This window comes from Bubalus kerabau, chromosome 12 (assembly GCF_029407905.1).
Source record: "Bubalus kerabau isolate K-KA32 ecotype Philippines breed swamp buffalo chromosome 12, PCC_UOA_SB_1v2, whole genome shotgun sequence".
Taxonomy (NCBI): domain Eukaryota; kingdom Metazoa; phylum Chordata; class Mammalia; order Artiodactyla; family Bovidae; genus Bubalus; species Bubalus kerabau.
The window spans coordinates 50,910,677-50,933,283 of NC_073635.1; the positions used below are offsets into that span (position 1 = coordinate 50,910,677).

Sequence of the window (22,607 nt, forward strand, 5' to 3'; positions counted from 1 at the left end):
ACCAACTCCCTGAGTTTGCTCAAACTCTGGGAAGGTAAATCAGTATTATGAATAACTTAATTGTTTTAGTTTAGATTCAGCAACAACAAAAAATCCTAGGAAATGTTAAAAGTTTAACACTAAAGGAATGAGTAAAGAGAAATCAACCATATGGAACAAAAAGAAAGTATTCTTAGTGTGACCATCAGGAAAAATTAAATTTCCAGAGAAAATTATGTGATGGAACAAAGAAAGCTAATTTATGAAATTAAGGGGAAATTCCATGATGAAAATAGAGCTCATAAACATTTCCCTACCAAACTTAAGTTCTGTATGGCATTTAAGAATGAGAATCACAGAATATATAAGGACTTCAAAAGATTATCTAGCCTCATTCTCTGGGAAAATCTACACTCTTAACCCCACACAAAGCCTGGGTCTTGGTAATGAGGATTTTGGGGGGGTTTCTTTGTTTTACTAGTTTTACTTTCCTGGGATACTATTGTGTGGATCTGTGGATCTGAGGAGTTCTACTTTTTCTGTCTATGAAAAGTAGTCAGTTCCATTTTTTTTCATACCTTTTAAACCACTTTTGGAGAAAGCAGAAATGATGTTTTCCAGAAATCTCAAATGTGGTTAAACAAGATTAGGCCACTTGCTTTGCGTTATTTTACAAAAGAAGGAAGGGAGGGAAGGAGGAAGCAAGGGAAGGAGGGAAGGAGGAGCACTGAGCACCTAAATTTCCAGAGTAATCCTCCAGGGCCCATCTGAACGCTACACAGTAATTCCCCTATACAGGAACCCGTCAAGTTGGAAACTTTCAAAGACATGAACGTGCGTTCACATGTCAAATCACGTTAAGTTAGCACACATGCCTGGCATACATCGTCACATGCGTCCATCCTCTACAAGTGGTTGTGCTTTTGTGTACTTTACTGCACAGTACTGTTGTGAGCAACAAGCAGAGCTTACTAATGAAGACCTGATAGAACTGGAGGCCCAGAAAAAAGACAAAGACGAAAGGAAGAAGAAGTAACTGAAGAACCAAAGAGATTCATGACACAGGAAACGGCAAGGGTATTTTATCTGAGCAGGCACTGATAAGGTTTTGAGACCCAGGACCCAAATGTAGACCGGTACACAAAGATTGCAGCAGCTGTTCAGAATGCAATCCAGTGTTACTGTGTTACCTATGGTGAGTAAAAAAACAGCTAATACCCAGACATCACTGGATTGTTTTTTCAAGAGGGTAGACGGAATTGAATCCAGCAAGGAAGCAGAACCTGTGCCATCAGCATGAGGCATGAGTGAAATTTGAGATTGCCCTCTATCCCCTATTGCTGATGATCCTTCAGCTCTACCATCTCCCACCTCCTCTGCCTCCTCCAGTCAGTAACTCTTCTTGCCTGTCCACTCGATGCCAGCCCCCGTGTGCCAGCTGTTGTACTGTGCTACTCTACTTTTCAAGGTACTGCACTGTAAGATAAAAAGTGTTTTCTTTATTGTTTTTGTCTGTTTTTTATGTACTGTTTGTGTGAAAAGTATTAGAAACCTATCACAGTACAGTACTATATAATCGATTGTGTTAGCTGGGTACACAGGTTAACTTTGTTGGACTTAGGAACAAATTGGACTTACAAACAAGTTCTCAAAATGAAACTCGTACGTGTGGGACTTACTGTACTGTTTATCAATTCATAACAATCTCTACAAAGAAACAAGAGAAAAAGCTAGTTGCATATTCTCTGTGCTCAGAGTAAATAAGTCAGCATGTGCAGTTTTGCAATATTTTGTCTTTCACAACTACCAAGCCACATCAAACATAACACTGCTTAGACCTATATAATATTTGACTGTTTTATTCTATATGTCAGTGGCTTGAACCATCCTCCTTTATACAGGAAATTTACATTTCATTTTTCCCGTAGCTTGCAATTCTGATGCCTCACCATTCAGTTAAGATGGTTACTGATAAAAAAAGTGAACAGGATTTCAAAGATTCCAGCATAGGCCCCTCCTTAAGAATAATGATGCCAGCACTAATATTCTGATGCAACTTCAATGTAACAGGAAGACATTCTCAGCCAGTCTTGGCTGTTGCCTGAGCCACAGAACTTCTCAAGATGGAAAAATGCAGCATGTTCCTAGACTCTCGACTCTGACTTCCTGTTCTGAAAACTCATCCTATGTACGTGAGGGAAAAATTAAAATACTAAGAAATACAAACAAAACAAAACTTGTAAAAGAGGTTGGAAATCAGAAGGTTTTACAGTTTTCTTCTTGGTGGAGGTTATCCAGTAATCAGAAATTTGTTATTGTTCTTTTTGTTAGTCGCTCAGTCATGTCCAACTCTTTGTGACCCCACAGACTGTAGCCTAGCAGGCTCCTCTGTCCATGGAATTCTCTAGGCAAGAATATTGGAGTGGGTTGCCATGCCCTCCTCCAGGGGATCTTCCCGACCCAGGGATCAAACCCGGGTCTCCTGCCTGCAATGCAGGCAATTCTTTACCATCTGAGCCACCAGGGAAGCCCTAATTAGAGATTAACCAGCACCTATAAAAAGATTACCTGAAGTGAAGAGTAACACACTCTATCACTCAAAAATACACTTACCAACCCCTGCTCTTCTAGAAACTACTGAGGGATACAACAGTAAGGACAGCCTGACCTTGTAGGAGTCACTACCCAGTGGGGTGGAAAGTTATGTGAACAAACACACAAGATAATGGATTTTCAGGAACTGTTAGAGATCTATGACCAAGGCACAGCAAGAGCAATTACAACAAAGCAGAGAAAGGGGTCAATTCCTGGAAAACGGTGTCAGAAAAGGGGTTACTAGGAGTTTATCTTTAAACAGAGTCCTAAAAAGTACACAGTGGAAAAGAAGGGCAAAGGGATTCAAGTCAGAGCAGAGCAAAGGAGGCTTGCTTCCCATCCACTGAAGCAGGCGAGAAAAGAATGTGAAAACGGATAGAGGAAGAGAACATACACAGTCTCCTTGTACAGTAGCCAGGTGGACCCTCAACGCTGGCACAGTCGCATTCCCCACCCGATGGTATGAAAGCAGTGAGCCCTGGCTCTGCCCTCCTCTGACAGGCAGACCCCTCACTCCATACAGCCAACAGTTAGCTCAGAATTTCAGCAGCATTTCTGCGAGCCGCACCACCCACGTATCTCCTTGATCTCATGTGTCCTGTGCATGAATCATTTGTGGCTTTGGTAGCAAGCCAAATAAATGCAGCCTCACGTCAGTCATCACAGCAGCCTCTGGAGTCTAGCCTAGAGACAGCTGAGCGCAGGGGACAGCACGTGGGAGGACACAGCAGTGAGAGGGAGCGCTTTCGGGGGGACTGGAGAAGCATGAGGTAGGCCCTTCTGCCATGCTAGACCATGTAGATTTTGTCTCTTAACAAGGAGCCATAAACTGGTGCTTTGTAAGAAAATTTTGTGAGGAAAAAAACTACAACATAAGGTAGATATAGACAGATGACAGATTAAAGCAGTGGCAGGAAGACTAGTTAGGACATGAAGGCAATTGTCTTTCTAAAGAAGGCCCAGACTTAGATACCAGAGAGAAAAAGGAAAGTGAGATGGACATGAGGGACATTCTACCTTCGAGTTTATAGCAAGGGTCCCCAACTGTGGGACCACAGACCAATACCAGTCCATGGCCTGTTAGGAACTGGGCCTCACAGCAGCAGGTGAATAGTGGGCAAGTGAGCGAAACTTCATCTGTATTTACAGCTGCTCCCCATCACTCACGTTACCGCCTGAGCTCTGCCACCTGTCAGATCAGTGGTGGCATTAGATTCTCATAGGAGCACAAACCCTACTGTGAACTGCAATTAAGGGATCTAGATTGCATGCTCCTTCCTTTTTTTTAGTTGGATGAAAATTGCTTTACAATGTTGTGTTGGTTTCTGCCATGCAACAATGAAAATCAATCATAATTATACATATATCTCCCAGTTACAAGGTCCTTAAAGAATTATCCCAAAACCAATTCCAGCCCCCATCCATGAAAAACTGTCTCCCATGAAACTAGTTGGAGAAAGCAATGGCACCCCACTCCAGTACTCTTGCCTGGAAAATCCCATGGATGGAGAAGCCTGGTAGGCTGCAGTCCATGGGGTTGCTAGGAGTCAGACACAACTGAGTGACTTCACTTTCACTTTTCACTTTCATGCATTGGAGAAGGAAATGGCAACCCACTCCAGTGTTCTTGGCTGGAGGATCCCAGGGACGGGGGAGCCTGTTGGGCTGCCGTCTATGGGTTGCACAGAGTCGGACACGACTGAAGCGACTTAGCAGCAGCAGCACCATGAAACCAGAGCCTGGTGCCAAAAAGGTTGGGGACTGCTGGTTTGTAGCATTTCGTAAACAGGTGGATATGGATGGTACAAAAGGATGCATTATGATTTCTAAATATGGAAGTTGTGTAAATGGAACAGTCAAAACAAAATACAACAGGTTTTGGAAGGGTAGGAGAGCAAGGATCTGCAGTGCAGGAAGAATCAGTCTTAGGAGGAGGGACTGAGGAAGGAAGGAAGAGGGGCGAATAGGGCAGTGGATGGGTGGGGAATGGGGCAAGATTACCCTACATTCTCACTTTCTACCTAAGTCTTATTCAGTTGGCATTTTCCAGGAGTGTGTCCTTGGCTCTCTTTAGCCTTCTCTCTTTTTCTTGCCCCTGTGTGCTCATCAACCCCCACACCTTCAATCATTCTTTACACAGTGACTCTTAAATTTCTATCCCAAGCCCTAAACTAAACCTATATAATACAGTGTCCACTTGGCTATCAACATGTGGTTTTCATTGGTATGGCTAACTGCCTAAAGTGAGAACAAAACTTTAAAAGGATCCCTCTTGGGTAAAAACTGTTGAATGCTACATTCCCTAGTCAGAAAGTGTCTTGGCACCAATTCATCTCCATTTCTTCATTATTCCTCAACTCAGTGTCCACGCTGGGAACACGGAAGGCAGTGACTCCCAAGGAGTTACTAGGGAGGATTTAAAATAGATGACCAACAAGGTCCTACTGTATAGGAGAGGGAACTCTGCTCAACGTTATATGGCAGCCTGGATGGGAGGGGAGTTTGGGAGAGCATGGATACATGTGTATGTGTAGCTGGATCCCTTCACTGTTCACCTGAAACCATCACAACATTGCTAATCGGCTATATCCCGATACAAAACAAAAAGTTTTAAAAATGAGTTAGCAAAGAGGATGGCAACATGCATTAAGGAACTGAGGAGAATGCAGCCTGGCTTCCTCTGTTCTAAGTGGTGGTATTTCCCCAGGGAAAATTGAGGGCGAAGATGTACGTCTAATAAATGCCGTGCTTCCAAGAATGGTAATGTATACATCTAAAGATTTGTGCTAAAATGGTTAGGAGAGGTAACTCAAGTGGAAGAATACGTAAAAAAAAAATTTAGGGGAAAACACTCACTATTTTTAGTCGCTCAGAACCATTTCCAACCTCATCTTACATATTTCTTCGAAAATTTTAACTGTTCCCATTAAAGAGGGAGTGAGAATGCTGGAGAGAAAAATTGGCTTCCAAATTCCAAAGACAGAAAATCAAGGCTAAAAAAAGACCATAAAGAAAGTGTTTTTAAAAGGAGGACAGGGGCTGATGAAATACAGAGAAAAAAACAAAATCGCTGTCTACCCTGTTGAAATAAGCATTATCTACCCTGAGATGTTAGAGCAACTGAGAGAATAAAAGGTCTTCTTTATCTTCTTACATGAGCAATGGAAAAAGTAACCACTCTTCTTCCATAATCAGGCTTTTCCTACCTTTTAAAAAAACAGCCAACTCATTGGAAAAGACCCTGATGCTGAGAAGGATTGAAGGCAAAAGGAGAAGAGGGTAGCAGAGGATGAAATGATTGGATGGCATCATCGATTCAATGGACATGAACTTGGGCAAACTCTGGGAGATGGTGAGGGACAGGGACGCCTAGCATGCTGCAATCAATGGGGTCTCAAAGAGTCGGACATGCCTTAGCGACTGAACAACAACAAGCACCACCTTTGAAAAATACTCCCAGTAATATTTCTGGGATTTTTTAAACTCAAGAAAATTATCTAGGCTGAAAAATTACCAAGACAATCTGGTTTTGTTTTTATATTGTGGTTCTGCCTCAAAGGGCAGAAACTCATCTCTGATTGCCCTCCTCTTTTTCCACTGATGGCCATTCTGTGAGACTTGGGTCTGTCAGAGACAAGTCTCCCAGGAGTCAGAGGTTTGGGGAGGAGCCTGTGGACAGCAGTCACCCCACTTACCAGAGATTCACTGGCACACTGGAACACGTAGCAGATATACTGGCTCAGTCCAGGCTCCGAGGACTCCCGACAAATAAAGCCAAAGTGATCAACATGCTTTATACCCTACAGAGGGAAGAAATGGGGAGTTTATAAGATTATGTCCATTTAATCAGCACTATGGAAACAGTTCTGTGCTTTCACACTTTCATGAACTTCTCCTTCATGGCACTGTGATAGGAGACATAATGTCAGAGCAAACTTATATGGCAGACTTTTGATACATAAAATAAAGGGTGAAACCAGCTCAGATTGCTTTGTTTCTGGCAAACACTCTGTGACTCGGGGCCACAGAAGGAAAAGCAGGATGGCACGATCCATTGTCTCTTGTAATAAAACCACTACCCAGTGTTTGGCAGTACCGGAGTTTTCAATTTATTGGTCGTCATTGAGCAAGCAGTCTGATGATTCACCATAAACCCTGTTCTTATTTACTTGAGATTAAGAATCATAAAACTGACAACGCTCTACTGAAATGGCATGCAATTCCCTAAAGCATGTATTAGAACTACTAGAACATTTGTCTATTTATAGACATTCAAGGAGTCACAACTGTTAGAAGATGAATACATTAAAGAAATTACTGCAGATGTCAATGATCCAAATTCACAAATCTGTACTTTCTGAACACAGGCTAAATAACCTCAGCTACACTTTATAAAAAATTCTGACTCATCTGAGAACCTCAATCAGCCTGAATATATACACACCAATTAGCAGCCAGTAGCAGCTTATGGCCTGGTGTGCTGCAGTCCTTGGGGTCACAAAAAGTCGGACACGACTGAGCAACTGAACTGAACTGAGCACCTTGTTACTTTAACAGAAAGCACGGTACTTTGAAAAGTCATGAAAACCAAAACTTTAAAGTTGTCCTGCAATCACTTGCATTCCAGGGAAAAGGAAACAGTCTTTGGAGTCCGATTTGTGCTTCCACCTTGATTCAAGCAATTTACTAGGTATGAGATATTGTGATGTGTTGATAAAAAGTATCTCGGAAGTTCCACTTCTCGTTATAAAATAGTAGTCATGGCACCTATTCCCCCAAATTTTTCAGATTCAGAACTAAGAAATATCTTGGTTCTTTGCATGTTTGATAAACAGTAACCACAATTCTTGTATTAATAAGCCTCACCTATCCAATGGATGTGGAAAAAGGAAATCAACTCTATAAAAAGAAAAAGTTAATAGGAAGAATAAAGTTATACAGTCCATGAGGTGAAAGTAAATTCCATCTGATACAACTCATTCATGATTATAGAATTTCTTTGACTTGGGACTTCCCAGGAGATCCAGGTTAAGAATCTGTGCTTCTGCTGCATGGGGAATGAGTTCAATCCCTGATCGGGGAACTAAGATCCCACATGCCTGCAAAGTGCGGCCAAAATCAAATAAATAAATAAAATAAAATGGAGAAATAGCATCATCTTAAAAAAAAATCTTTGACTAACTTGGCATTAAATGGGAAAAATGCATAGTACCTCACCAGCTCACCAAGTTTTCAGGCAGTGGCAATGTTCCAGTAAAGAAAACCACTCCCTTATTCCTCACGCTTGCCAAAAATCCAGTCCTACTGATTTTGAAGAAAGAAACATACACAGGGGTACATGTGAGGAGCCTGGTGGGCTACAGAACATGGGGTCACAAAGAGTCACATCACATCGTATGTTTAAAAGTATGCCTGTTCCCAAATGCGGCCACCCTCTATCAGTGCAATTCTGTGGAAAAGTAATAGGAGCTGGCCACGCAGTGAGGGGCAGAGATTAACCTGACAATTATTCTGATCAAAGGCCTTTACACAAAGCTTCCTCATATTTCAGTCAATTCTTTTTCTTAATTCTTAATGTCACGACAAAGCTTGCTTAAAAAAGAAAAGAAAAGCAAAGGGAAAATCTTGTTTGAACTGCCAGTTTACATATTTGGTTTGGCTGGTTCTTTTTTTCTTCTTTTTCAATTTTTTTTTTCCCTTAAACGGTCAATGAGCATTGCTAGTTTTCTTCCTGCAAGACTTGGGGTGGGGCTAGGGAGAGGCACAGCCTTTTCCAATGGTGACTCTTGCTCTGGGAAACAGGAAATACACAGCTTTGCACACAACTCTCTCCTCAACACTGGGCATGAGGCCCAATATACAGAAATATTCATTCAACATTTATTGAACACCTAAGCATTAAGCTCTGTCTTAACACATCTTATTCTCTGAGGCTCTACAGCATAAGACACCCACCCTCACAGACCTTATGATCATGCAAAGACCCCAAGGAAACATGTTGTTACGAGAATGCTTAGTAAATACTATTTTTCAGTTAAAGTGAATCATCTTTCTACCAAATTTTTTGTCCCTTAAATAGGAATTTATAAATTTTCAATATATTCACCCTAGAGTCAGATGCTGCCTTTCTCAATTATTAGAGTTAGAAAGCTTTTATCTTCAGAACATAATTCTAGGTCTCCATATAACAGAACAAATATTAAAATAAAACACTGGAAGTGAAACTACATTAGGTGAGTCTGAGGAGAGTAATTACCAAGATGTACTAAAAGTTGTCATTTTCCAACAGAAGAATATCTGAACATCCTACCTATGGCAGTGCTAACTCCAAAATTCAAAAAAAATTTTTTTAAATAAGCAGCCTTGATTTTCAACATTAAAATATAGGAAAGGGCCTTGGCAAGATCCAAGACCCTGAAGGTACATCTAAGGTACACCTATTAGGAAATAAGTTATTGCTTCTCTATTCCAGGGACCTCCTCAGAGGCATCCTTGCATTTTTAACTTTCCCATATTCAGATTTAGATAGTCCCTCCACTCCAACATCTTCAGAAATTCTTCCTAGGTTTGCCATATAATTAGGCAGCTCTAATTTTTGGATAGCTGTACTAAATTATTATATTACTATGGTACTTAGAATACTACTTTATGCCTGATATGACCTCAACCACATATAATTGTATTGATTATTTTTAAAACTTTTATATACACAATATTAGAATTAACAAGTAAAAGGCCAACGATACATACACAAACCTTCTTTTCAAACTTTAACACTTACAACAATAAACTTGAAAGTACTGGTTCTCCTTTTATTACCTATTATGGTATAAAGAGCAAACATGACTCAGTGATGCCAAAACCCACTGCCCAAGATTCTGAGGAAAACTAATTGAGAAGATATTTCCAAAAGAACTCACCAGCGCAAAAATTCCACTCACCCCTTTGATGAAGGGGTGCTACGAGCAGACAGGGCTGATGGCAGTGAGCGCAAAATATTAGGATACTGAGAGACCTGGACCCAAACACATGAACACTCTGAAGATAAATCCACTTGGCAAAAACCACCACAATACTGTAAAGTAATTAGCTTCCAATTAAAATAAATAAGTTTTTTTAAAATAAATAAAATTTGAAGGGATTCAATCCCAGTTAATTTATGGTTAATTGAGAAACAAGCCTTAATTGGTTTCCTCAAATACTATATAATCTACTTCAATACATACCTGGGAACAAGAAGAGATATCTTTAAAATTCTTCTCAAGCACAACTGATTTAGTGTCCGGACTGATAAGGTTAATCTCAAACCGCCCAACCTTAAAAATAAAGCATTCCAATTAATTTCAACTTAACAAGAACCTAATATCTTAGTTTACAATGAAATATTTGACTAATAATACAGATTCAAATGCTCTATACAAGATATATGGGCTTCCCTGGCAGCTCAGCTGGTAAAGAATCCGCCTACAATGCAGGAGACCCCGGTTTGATTCCTGTATCAGGAAAATCCAGTGGAGAAGGGATAGGCTACCCACTCCAGTATTTTGGGGCTTCCCTTGTGGCTCAGTTGGTAAAGCATCCACCTGCAATGCAGGAGACCTGGGTTGGATCCCTGGGTTGGGAAGAGGCCCTGGAGAAGGGAAAGACTACCCACTCCAGTATTCTGGCCTGGAGAATACCATGGACTGTATAGGAATATACAGTGTCAATACCTAACCCCATCAAATTTACAACCTCAGTTATCAGTCATCTGAAAACAATTCTTCCTTTCATCTAGAAATCATGAAATAAGCTGCTCTTAATTTAAAAGAAACCATTTTTTTCCAAATTAGAAATTATCGTCTTTTCAAAAAAAAAGCAACCTTTATAATTTAAAATCTTACTTTCTCACAAAGGATCAACAGAAAGATATACTTGCAATTGGGCAGATAAATTTTTTTTTAGTTTTTTAAATAAACAACCATTTAGAAAAAAATTAACAACATGGACTCTGGTAGCTAAGAAAAAGAACAAATCAAGAGAGGAAACTCAGGGGAGTTTCCCGGTGGTCCAATGGTTAAGACTTCAACTTCTAAGGCAGAGGATGCTGGTTTGCTCCCTGTTTGGGGAACTAAGATACCACACGCCTTGTGGCCAGAAAGCCAAAACATAAAACAGAAGGAATACTGTAACAAATTCAATAAAAACTTTAAAAATCATTCACATTAAAAAAAAAAAATCTTCAAAAAAAAAGAGAAGAAACTCAGTTAATGTATTACCAAAGAAAAGACTATAGACACTGTAATCACATGCCTCAAGTTATCAAGAACAAAACAGAACAAAACAACCATGAACTTCTGATAAAGCAAATATTACATCCTGGGACTATTTACCAAGGTACACAGTGCAATTTCCTTCTTAAGGACTCTTTGCAATGGGATAAAAGGACCGTCACTCCTTTTTTCAAGAAAACTCAAATCTGAGGAAATCTCTAATCCTCAAAGCTGAGGATTAATTAAAGAATCTCTACAGGGCATTGTTAGGAATTCAGTTCTTTCAAGTGGAATTGGACACTTTCTATACCCTGTACAACTTCAAAAACTACTTTTTAGAATTAAGAATCGTGTTTTACACCTATAATATAGCCTGCACCCAATCATTTTAACAACTGATCCAATAAGTTATCAGGCCTATGATGTTTCCTAAACCTCTCCTTTGTATGATAGAGTAAATTGGTGTATCCTCATCTGAAGATACAACCATGAGTCTCTGGACTTTTCTTTTTTTCGCTCTAGAAACTTCTCTCTCCTTCAAGAAGATTCACACTCTCCCAGATTCACATCTTAAACCCTTCTGACTTTCTGCAGTCATTAAAAAATAATAATAATAAATAGCAACATTTACTGAAGAATCACGTGTGGGCTGAGTCATGTCCAACTCTTTGCCACACCATGGACTGTAGCCTGCCAGGCTCCTCTGTCCATGGGATTTCCAGGCATGAATACTGGAGTGGGTTGCCATTTTCTACTCCAGGGAATCTTCCCACCCAAGGATTGAACCTGCATCTCCTGTGTTTCCTGCACTGACTGGAGGATTCTTTACCACTGAGCACCCTGGGAGGCCCTAGTGAAGAATCAACCTAAGGCAAACGCTGGTGACGCTAAGATGGCATGTGTGCTAAATTGCTTCAGTAGTTACCAACTCTTTGAGACCCTATGGACTGTAGCCTGCCAGGCTCCTCTGTCCATGGGATTCTCCAGGCAAAAATCCCGGAGTGGGATGCCATGTGCTCCTCCAGGAGATCTTCCCCACTCGGGGATGGTACCCCGTCTCTTAGGTCTCCTGCATTGGCAGGCGCGTTGGGTTTTTTTGTTTTGTTTTTTACCACTAGCGCCAACTGGGTAATCTCTGCTAATTTCCCCAACCAACTTTCCCTGATGCTCCTTCAAGTGCTTCTCTCTCTTTCCCTCCCTGCCCTGCTCCCTTTTCTCTTACATTCCCCGTCTGCCTCTCACTCCTTCACTACTGTCCTTTGCTCTTTCTCCAACCTGCCTTCTCTGCTGCCTGGGGGACATGACAGAAAAGTTGGATGCTTCCAGATTGAGGACCAGGGAGAAGCTGGCCGCTGGGCTGCTTCCGGCTTATAGCAAAGGATGGGGAAACACCGGGAGAGCCGCCGGCCAGGACAGCACCTGAAACAGCATGGTTCTGTTCTTCTCCGAGTCCGAGGGCTGCACGTGGCTGGGCGCGCTAGCATGCCTCCGCCGCGGCTGCGGCTTCTGGCTGTTCTCGTGAACTTTCCTTTGCAGGACCCCCGTGACGCTGCTGCACCGAGACCGGAACTCCTGCTGTTCATCGAAGCCCGAATCTTCCAAAATCCTCTCGGGGAAGCAGACTCGCGAGCTAGATGGCCCAGGCTGGCTGGGCGCGGCAGGGAAGACCGGGTGGGTGTCGGCGACACCATCCCCTTCCTCCGACAGAACGTCGACGGGGCAGGCCGGCGTTCGGGCCTCGGATCCCGCCTGGTCTTCGCCCGAGTCCCCTGCGCGCGGCTCGCTCTGGAGCCGCAAGCGCTGCTGCTCGTGCAGGCTGAACTTCTCGATGCAGTCGTCGATGAGGCTGGACGGCGCCTTCTTGTGGGTCACGGTCACCCTGCCACAGTACAGGACCTCGAACTTCTGAGAGTTGTAAAAGGCGTCCTCGTTGTCTTTGCTGGGTTTGGCATCCTCTTTCATGGCAGCTTTCGATAACTGCCTTATGCTGCTGATAACATCAGGAACCTGGAAGAGAATTCAGAACAGTTATTATTATTATCACATGGAATGCATTCTCATGGTAAGTGATAAAATACTGAAAGTAATAGACCCTACATAAGATAAAGTATGGGCTTCCCTGGTGGCTCAGTCAGTAAAGAATCTGCCTGCAATGCGGGACACCTGGGTTCAATTCCTGGGTTGGGAAGATCCCCTGGAGGAGGAAATGGCAACCCACTCCAGTATTCTTGCCTGGAGAATCCCCATGGAGAAAGGAGCCTGATGGTCTACAGTTCATGGGGTCACAAAGAGTCGGTCATGACTGGTCATCGGCTAAGCACTCAAGACAAAGCATAAACTTAAATTACACTATCGGATATAAGTGATATAAAGATAAGATTGAAAATTTTTATCACTTCTATAATTTCCCCTTTTAAATGTATTCATTTCCCCAAAACAAAGCCATGAGACTCTACAAGCCGCTGCAACCTATAATAAATTACTACAATGTACCCTTTGAGTACTTCTAAAAGGTATAAGTAGGGAAAACCACTAGACCATTCAGGTATGACCTAAATCAAATCCCTTATGATTATACAGTGGAAGTGAGAAATAGATTTAAGGGCCTAGATCTGATAGGTAGAGTGCCTGATGAACTATGGAATGAGGTTCGTGACATTGTACAGGAGACAGGGATCAAGACCATCCCCATGGAAAAGAAATGCAAAAAAGCAAAATGACTGTCTGGGGAGGCCTTACAAATAGCTGTGAAAAGAAGAGAAGCGAAAAGCAAAGGAGAAAAGGAAAGATATAAACATCTGAATGCAGAGTTCCAAAGAATAGCAAGAAGAGATAAGAAAGGCTTCCTCAGTGATCAATGCAAAGAAATAGAGGAAAACAATAGAATGGGAAAGACTAGGGATCTCTTCAAGAAAATCAGAGATACCAAAGGAACATTTCATGCAAAGATGGGCTTGATAAAGGACAGAAATGGTATGGACCTAACAGAAGCAGAAGATATTAAAAAGAGATGGCAAGAATACACAGAAGAACTGTACAAAAAAAGATCTTCACAACCCAGATAATCACGATAGTGTGATCACTGACCTAGAGCCAGACATCCTGGAATGTGAAGTCAAGTGGGCCTTAGAAAGCATCACTACGAACAAAGCTAGTGGAGGTGATGGAATTCCAGTTGAGCTATTCCAAAGCCTAAAAGATGATGCTGTGAAAGTGCTGCACTCAATATGCCAGCACATTTGGAAAACTCAGCAGTGGCCACAGGACTGGAAAAGGTCAGTTTTCATTCCAATCCCAAAGAAAGGCAATGCCAAAGAATGCTCAAACTACTGCACAATTGCACTCATCTCACACGCTAGTAAAGTAATGCTTAAAATTCTCCAAGCCAGGCTTCAGCAATATGTGAACCATGAACTTCCTGATGTTCAAGCTGGTTTTAGAAAAGGCAGAGGAACCAGAGATCAAATTGCCAACATCCGCTGGATCATAGAAAAAGCAAGAGAGTTCCAGAAAAACATCTATTTCTGCTTTATTGACTATGCCAAAGCCTTTGACTGTGTGGATCACAAGAAACTGTGGAAAATTCTGAAAGAGATGGGCATACCAGACCACCTGATCTGCCTCTTGAGAAATTTGTATGCAGGTCAGGAAGCAACAGTTGGAACTGGACATGGAACAACAGACTGGTTCCAAATAGGAAAAGGAGTTCGTCAAGGTTGTATATTGTCACCCTGCTTATTTAACTTATATGCAGAGTACATCATGAAAAACGCTGGACTGGAAGAAACACAAACTGGAATCAAGATTGCCGGGAGAAATATCAATAACCTCAGATATGCAGATGACACCACCCTTATGGCAGAAAGTGAAGAGGAACTCAAAAGCCTCTTGATGAAAGTGAAAGTGGAGAGTGAAAAAGTTGGCTTAAAGCTCAACATTCAGAAAACGAAGATCATGGCATCCGGTCCCACCACTTCATGGGAAATAGATGGGGAAAAAGTGGAAACAGTGTCAGACTTTATTTTTCTGGGCTCCAAAATCACTACAGATGGTGACTGCAGCCATGAAATTAAAAGACGATTACTCCTTGGAAGGAAAGTTATGACCAACCTAGATAGCATATTCAAAAGCAGAGACATTACTTTGCCAACAAAGGTCCATCTAGTCAAGGCTATGGTTTTTCCTGTGGTCATGTATGGATGTGAGAGTTGGACTGTGAAGAAGGCTGAGCGCCGAAGAATTGATGCTTTTGAACTGTGGTGTTGGAGAAGACTCTTGAGAGTCCCTTGGACTGCAAGGAGATCCAACCAGTCCATTGTGAAGGAGATCGGCCCTGGGATTTCTTTGGAAGGAATGATGCTAAAGCTGAAACTCCAGTACTTTGGCCACCTCATGCGATGAGTTGACTCATTGGAAAAGACTCTGATGCTGGGAGGGATTGGGGGCAGGAGGAGAAGGGGATGACAGAGGATGAGATGGCTGGATGGCATCACTGACTTGATGGACGTGAGTCTCAGTGAACTCCGGGAGTTGGTGATGGACAGGGAGGCCTGGCGTGCTGCAATTCATGGGGTCGCAAAGAGTCGGACACGACTGAGCGACTGATCTGATCTGATCTGAAAAGGTATTATTATCACTGATTCAATGGACATGAACTTGGGCAAATTCCAGGAGATGGTGAGGGACAGACAGGCCTGGCTTGCTGCAGTACATGGGCTCGCAGTATCAGACACGACTTGGCGACTGAACAACAACAAAAAGGTATTATAAGGGAACAAAAGGTTAAAATTAAATTTAAAAAATAAAGTGTAACATGGTTAAAGTACCAACCACCACTGAGATAAACTAATTATTATGAGCTTCAGCTGAAAGGAATGGAAGTTTCAACAATAAGACTAAAATTAACTTTCTGAATGAAGAGATTAAAATGCAGACACCCCTCACCAGCATTAGCCATCAGAGAAAATGCACATTTAAACCATAGAAAGATACTATCTATTACACACCTATTAGAATGGCTAAAATCAAAAAGACCAAGTACTGACTAGAATATGGAGCAATTGGAACACCCATACGTTGTGTGCAGAAATGTAAAATGGCACGAGCACCTCAGGAATTTGGCAGTTGCTTAGAAATTAAACAGATCTATCTCACACGCCTAGATATTTAGGTGAAAGCCCTGAAAATATATGTTCATAGAAAGCCTTGTTCACAAATATTAACAGATGCCTTTGTCACAACATTCCCAAACTCAAAATGACTCAAATATTCATCAACAAGTGAATGATCACTAATTGTTAAGGAAATGTAAAGCAAAACACAATGAAATATCAGCTTATACCTAATAGAAAGATAATTGCCAAAAAGATAAATGATAACAAGTGCTGGGGAGTACATGGAAAAAAGGAAACCCTTGAACACTGTTGGTAGGAATGTGAATCAGTGCAGTCATGATGGAAAACAGTATCTAGATTCCTAAAATATTAAAAATGGAACTATCATATGATCCAGCAATTCCACTTCTGTGTATATATTCAAAAGAAACAAAATTACTCTCTCAAAAAGATACCTACCCCTTCATGTTCATCACAGAATTATTCACAACAGTAGACATGGAAACAACCTAAGTTAACCTAGTGAAAGTGAGTGAAAGTCGCTCGGTTGTGTCTGACTCTTTGCGACCCCATGGACTATGCAGTCCATGGAATTCTACAGCCCAGAATACTGGAGAGCGTAGCTGTTCCCTTCTCCAAGGGATCATCCCAACCCAGGGATTGAACCCAGGTCTCCTGCATCGCAGGCGGATTCTATACCAGCCGAGCCACAAGGGAAACCCAAGAATACTAGAAGGGGTAGCCTTAAAATAAATAAATAAATAAATAAATTATATATATATATATATATATATTACTATATGACTTGAACAAGAAGCTAAGTCACTCATCAAATATTGTTTAAATAGCTATGATTTTTTAAAAATCTAAGAAGAACAAAATATTTTGGGATATGAAAACAAATAGAAAGCTCAATAGAAACTTGAAAATATAAAGTACAAACTTCCAGTGACAAGAAAAGTAATTTCTTGGCATATTCTGTACAGCATGGTGACTAGAGTTAATAATACCATATTGTATATTTAAAGTTGCTAAGAGAGTAGATCTTAAAAGTTCTTCTCACAAGAAAAAAAAATCTGTAACCATTTGAGGTGACTGGTGTTAACCAAACTTATGTTAATCATTTTGCAATATATACTGTATCAAATCATTATGTTGTACCCCTTGACCTAAATACAATGCTATATGTCAATTATATTGCAATAAAACTGAAAGGAAAAAAGTGAACAGATAAACTAAAGGTGGTACTGTTGCTGTTTAGTCACTCTGTCGTGTCTGACTTTTTTTCAACCCCATTGACTGTAGCCTGCCAGGCTCCTCTGTCCATGGGACTTCTCAAGCAGGAATACTGGGATGGATTGCCATTTCCTTCTCCAGAGGATCTTCCCAACCTAAGGATCGAATCTGCTTCTCCTGTATTGACAGGCCAATTCTTTATCACTGAGCTAATTGAATTGAACTGAATTGAAAGTCGTTCAGTCAGACTCTTTGTGACCCCATGAACTGACTACACAGTCCATGGAATTCTCCAGGCCAGAATACTGAAGTAGGTAGCCTTTCCCTTCTCCAGGGGATCTTCCCAATCCAGGGATCGAACCCAGGTCGATCCACATTGCAGGTGGATTCTTTACCAGCTGAGCCACAAGGGAAGCCCAAAAGTGGTACATTCACATAAAATGGAATACAACTTATTATCTCCCATCTGATTTTCTGCAATAGCCTTTTAACTGGTATCCCTTGGCCCCTTTAATGTACTCTCAAAAGTAAAAAGAATCCTTTTTAAACGTGCCATGGTGCTCATCTGCAAATCCTCCAAGCTCCCCATTTCTTGAGTAAAAGACAAAATCCTTACAATGTCCTACAGGGCCCTCACTCTCTGCACATGACAAACAAACAGATTAAATGTGCACTGTGGCTACACATCCTCCATGTGACCTTTAGATAGTCGACTTGCATTTCATCTTTTCATCCTCACCCCGTTTCTTCTGACATTACTCCTCCTAGCCCTCTCGCTCACTGGCCTCCTGGCTACTCTTTGGACATGCCAGGCACACTCTTCCCTGAAGGTCTCTGAACTCCAAGCTCCTCCCCTAGATAACTGGACAGTTCACTCCTCACCTCCTTTAAATCCATGCTCTAGTGTCACCTCAAGGTGGCATCTGTCCCCTACCCCAAAAGACACACACACATGCTCTGACAGCCAGCATTCCCCTGGAATTCCACCCCCTCTCCTTCATTTTATTACTTTCTATAGTATTTACCCCTTTGAACATTCTGTGTAATTGATTTGCTAGAATGTAAGCCCTTATGAATGTGAGAGTTGGACTATGAAGAAGGCTGAGCGCCGAAGAATTGATGCTTTTGAACTGTGGTGTTGGAGAAGACTCTTGAGAGTTCCTTGGACTGCAAGGAGATCCAACCAGTCCATTCTGAAGGAGATCAGCCCTGGGATTTCTTTGGAAGGAATGATGCTAAAGCTGAAACTCCAGTACTTTGGCCACCTCATGTGAAGAGTTGACTCATTGGAAAAGACTCTGATGCTGGGAGGGATTGGGAGCAGGAGGAGAAGGGGACGACAGAGGATGAGATGGCTGGATGGCATCACTGACTCGATGGATGTGAGTCTGGGTGAACTCCGGGAGTTGGTGATGGACAGGGAGGCCTGGCGTGCTGCAATTCATGGAGTCGCAAAGAGTCAGACACGACTGAGCGACTGAACTGAACTGAAGCCCTTAGAGGAGAAGGCAATGGCACCCCACTCCAGTACTCTTGCCTGGAAAATCCCATGGATGGAGGAGCCTGGTGGGCTGCAGTCTATGGAGTCACTAAGAGTCGGACACGACTGAGCGACTTCCCTTTCACTTTTCACTTTCATGCATTGGAGAAGGAAATAGCAACCCACTCCAGTGTTCTTGCCTGGAGAATCCTAGGGACGGGGGAGCCTGGTGAGCTGCTGTCTATGGGGTCGCACAGAGTCGGACATGACTGAAGCGACTTAGCAGCAGCAGCAGCAAGCCCTTAAGAGAGTGGTGATTTCTGGGGTTTTTTCCCACATTTTTCCTTGTATCCCCATAGTCTAGAATAAGCTCCAATACAAAGCAGATCCTCAGTATGTGGACTTGGGACAGGGGAAAACTTTTCTGGTAATTTTTACCTTTGGGAAACAGAGATCATTTTATATGCAGGGTTGCTTCACCTTCAGACACATATGGTATTTCTTTAAATCTACCAGCTGCTGCTGCTGCTACTGCTAAGTTGCTTCAGTTGTGTCCGACTCTATGCGACCCCATAGACGGCAGCCCACCAGGCTCCCCAGTCCCTGGGATTCTCCAGGCAAGAACACTGGAGTGGGTTGCCATTTCCTTCTCCAATGCATGAAAGTGAAAAGTGAAAGTGAAAAGTGAAAGTGAAGTCGCTCAGTTATGTCCGACTCTTCGGACCCCATAGACTGCAACCTACCAGGCTCCTCCGTCCATGGGATTTTCCAGGCAAGAGGACTGGAGTGGGTTGCCATTTCCATTCTAAAACCAGAATTTCTTCTTTTTCACATAATTATTCAGGATATATAGCCAGAGTATTCACAGTTTAAAATTACAAGACTTTCCATTTGCTAGCAGAATATTTCCTAGAAAGAATAAAGTCCAAATGCTATAGTTTCAGTGACTCACCCTGAACAACTGACATATCTCCAGGGAAGTCAGATGCTTTGTACTAACACATGATCAGCAACCTTAGCCCTCTCTCATTTTCTTTTTGTTTTAGTATCTGACAAGGGCTGGAGACTGACCTAGACATTCAACCCTGTAGAATGTCTATACAGTGACTCTAGTGGGTTAGGCAAAACCCCTCCTTCCTCACTAACCATAGTTTATCTAATACTTTTCATCTGATTTTGCAACTCTAGTGCAATTAAATTTCCAAAGTCTCTCTATGGAGTGCAGAATAAGAAAAATATTATCTGTAGGATGTTTTTGAACCTGCAGAATTTTTATCTTGTGACAAATATTTTAATGATGATTAGAGTTATATCCTATCACTGAGACTGAAAATATAGTCAGTTCAACATTAGTTGTATGAGTTCCTCAATATTATATGTTTGTACTTTTTCTCTACTATTATATTGAGAGATATTATGTGAAGAACTGATTGGTGCTTGAATTTCTATAGTCCCACAGGACACTTCCCCGTGACCACAAGTAAAAGCTCAACATCTAAATATAATCCAGTTAATAACTCAGTTGATAGAAGCAAAGCTTATCACTTTGACGAAGCTGAGTAAGTAATTTAATCCTCCAATAATTTGAATTATGAATTGCACCATAAGACATAGATTCTAGTTGCCTTTAATATCCTCTCTGAGGTCAGGACTAAATGCAGCTTTCAATGACCTGGGCTGCAAAGAGGCCCCACCTATGAAACTGATCTAACAGCATTCCACTCTATTTTTTCTTCTAAGTGTAATCACACATGGAAGTTAACATTATACAGCCCCTGCCTACACAATCGAGCTTCTCTAGTGGCTCAGAGGGTAAAGCGTCTGCCTGCAGTGCAGGTAGACCTGGGTTCAATCCCTGGGTCAGGAAGACCCTCTGGAGAAGGAAAGACCCTCTGGAGATTGTGCCTACTCAATCAGCACCCATACCAAAGGGACGCACTGATAAAGCAAGGACAGTAAAATGTCCTTGGTGAGGAAAAGAGTTATCAGAGGACCACAAAAACTTTCTGCTGAGACATTTATTTAAGAGATCAATCAGAAGCAACACAAGAGAAAAAAATCTCTATCCAGTACTTGCACGTACACAAGGCATTTTGGGAAAACAGTATTCTTCTATGTTGCATGAGTGCTCAGTCATGTCCGACTCTTTGTGACTCTGTGGACTGTAGCCTGCCAGGCTCCTCTGTCCATGGACTTTTTCAGGCAAGAATACTGGAGTAGGTTGCCACTTCCTTCCCCAAGGGATCTTCCTGACCCAGGGATTGAACTGGTGTCTCCTGCATTAGCAGGAAGATTTTTTACTACTGGGTGTTAACTAACATATATTTAGATTTATATGTGCTTTTGAATGAATTTGACTCCTTGCATGTATTGCATCTTACGACATCTCTTTTTCTCTCTAACATTATACTGTAAGCCCTTAAATGAAAGACTGAGTTGGGATGACTTTGTGTTTTAACTAGAGTTTTTTTCCATGTGACCACTGGGAGAGAATTTCATGCTCAGAAGAAACTGATTGACAGGTGTCAGCAAACAGAAGTATACAAATAGTGAACAACTACCAAGAACCCTGATGAAAGTTCTCCAGGACTGAGATAGGTTTAGCAAATTCCTGTTGCTAATTCATGAGAAACCTGGCACTTCCCAAAATGAAGAGCTGACGCTTTGTACTCTCCTCAGTGCTCGCTCCAGCTAGGAAGTGAATGTGTGTGGCAGGAATGTCTCCAGATGCTGAGACACTTCGTTAAAAAAAATAACTCTAGTTATTCTTACTCTTGTCATGGACACACCACTGCTCAGAATCTGCCTACATGTCACAGAGTCTGATGCAGATTTAATGCCAATTCAAGGCGAAAGTTTTATTCTATGGCAGCACATAATTTTAACACACAAATACAATATTAAAAAGGGAATTAATAATCCCTCTACTCAGGAATTAAAAGATTTATGGGCTTCCCTGGTGGCTGAGATGATAAAGAATCTGCCTGGAATGCAAAAGACCCAGGTTCAATCCCAGGGTCAGGAAGATCCCTTAGAGAAAAGAATGGCTACCCACTCTGGTATTCTTACCCTGAGAATTCTATGATCAGAGGAGCCTGTCAGGCTACTGTCCACAGGGTTGCAAAGAGTCTGATGCAGATTCAGTGCCAATTCAAGGCAAAAGTTTTACTGTATGGCAGCGCACAATAACAATATTTTTAAAAGAATGAATAATCGCTCTACCCAGGAATTAAGAGATTTATACTCTACCCCAGATCTGCCAGGAATTTGTGTCATTCTGCACCTGAATTTCCTCCCTAGTAAAATAGAAGACTAGATAGATGTTCATTAAGATCTCATCTAAATCCAGATTTCTACAAGCTCATTTCTGCATTGATGCCAATATAGGAACAAAATAATATACATTAAAAGGAAATGGAAAATCATCTCTGTCATTAAGCCAGAAATATTGTAAGTTATTGACATTATTCATTTCCATTAACACACAATAACCAATTCAACAGATGATAAAATAAATTGGGCTTTTTTCAAATGCCTCATGACATTTAGGAAAAGCACGGTGCCACCTTTAGCCAGTGTTTTGTCCTTACACTTTCAGGGATCTGATGTCAATGTGTGGCAAAAGCATCACAATACTGTAATTATCCTCAATTAAAATAAATTAATTAAAAAAAGAAAATAGAAATTTATTAAAAGTATAATTTCTAAGAGAAAAAAAAGGATATAAGCTCAAATATCAAAATTCAGACATTAAAGCGATTCCTCACTCTGGAGAAAAAAAATTGCCACTAGGTCCCTGGATGTCAGACTGTTGTTTCTCATTAATTAATTACCATAATTTGTTATTACACTCCAAGAAATCCAATGGTATTGTAAAAATAACCCTCCACTTAATTTCAAAATAAAATAAATTCTACAGCCACCCCATGCTGATGTCTAAAGGCCTAAGCA

At 41.4% G+C, this 22,607-nt stretch overlaps 1 protein-coding gene across 5 annotated transcripts in view; it reads right to left on the reverse strand.

Moving 5' to 3' along the window:
* Positions 1-22,607, reverse strand: part of TBC1D4 (TBC1 domain family member 4) — a 215,469-nt gene that overhangs the window by 73,718 nt on the left and 119,144 nt on the right. For 4 of the 5 annotated variants that reach the window (XM_055542657.1, XM_055542659.1, XM_055542656.1 and 1 more), the window contains exons 2-4: positions 12,246-12,833; positions 9,801-9,890; positions 6,270-6,374 (exon numbers count right to left, since the gene is read on the reverse strand). In XM_055542657.1, the coding sequence (XP_055398632.1) occupies positions 6,270-6,374; positions 9,801-9,890; positions 12,246-12,833 (783 nt within the window). Of the gene's footprint in view, positions 1-6,269; positions 6,375-9,494; positions 9,743-9,800; positions 9,891-12,245; positions 12,834-22,607 lie in introns of those variants that run through there. The other variant, XM_055542661.1, reaches the window with a different exon arrangement.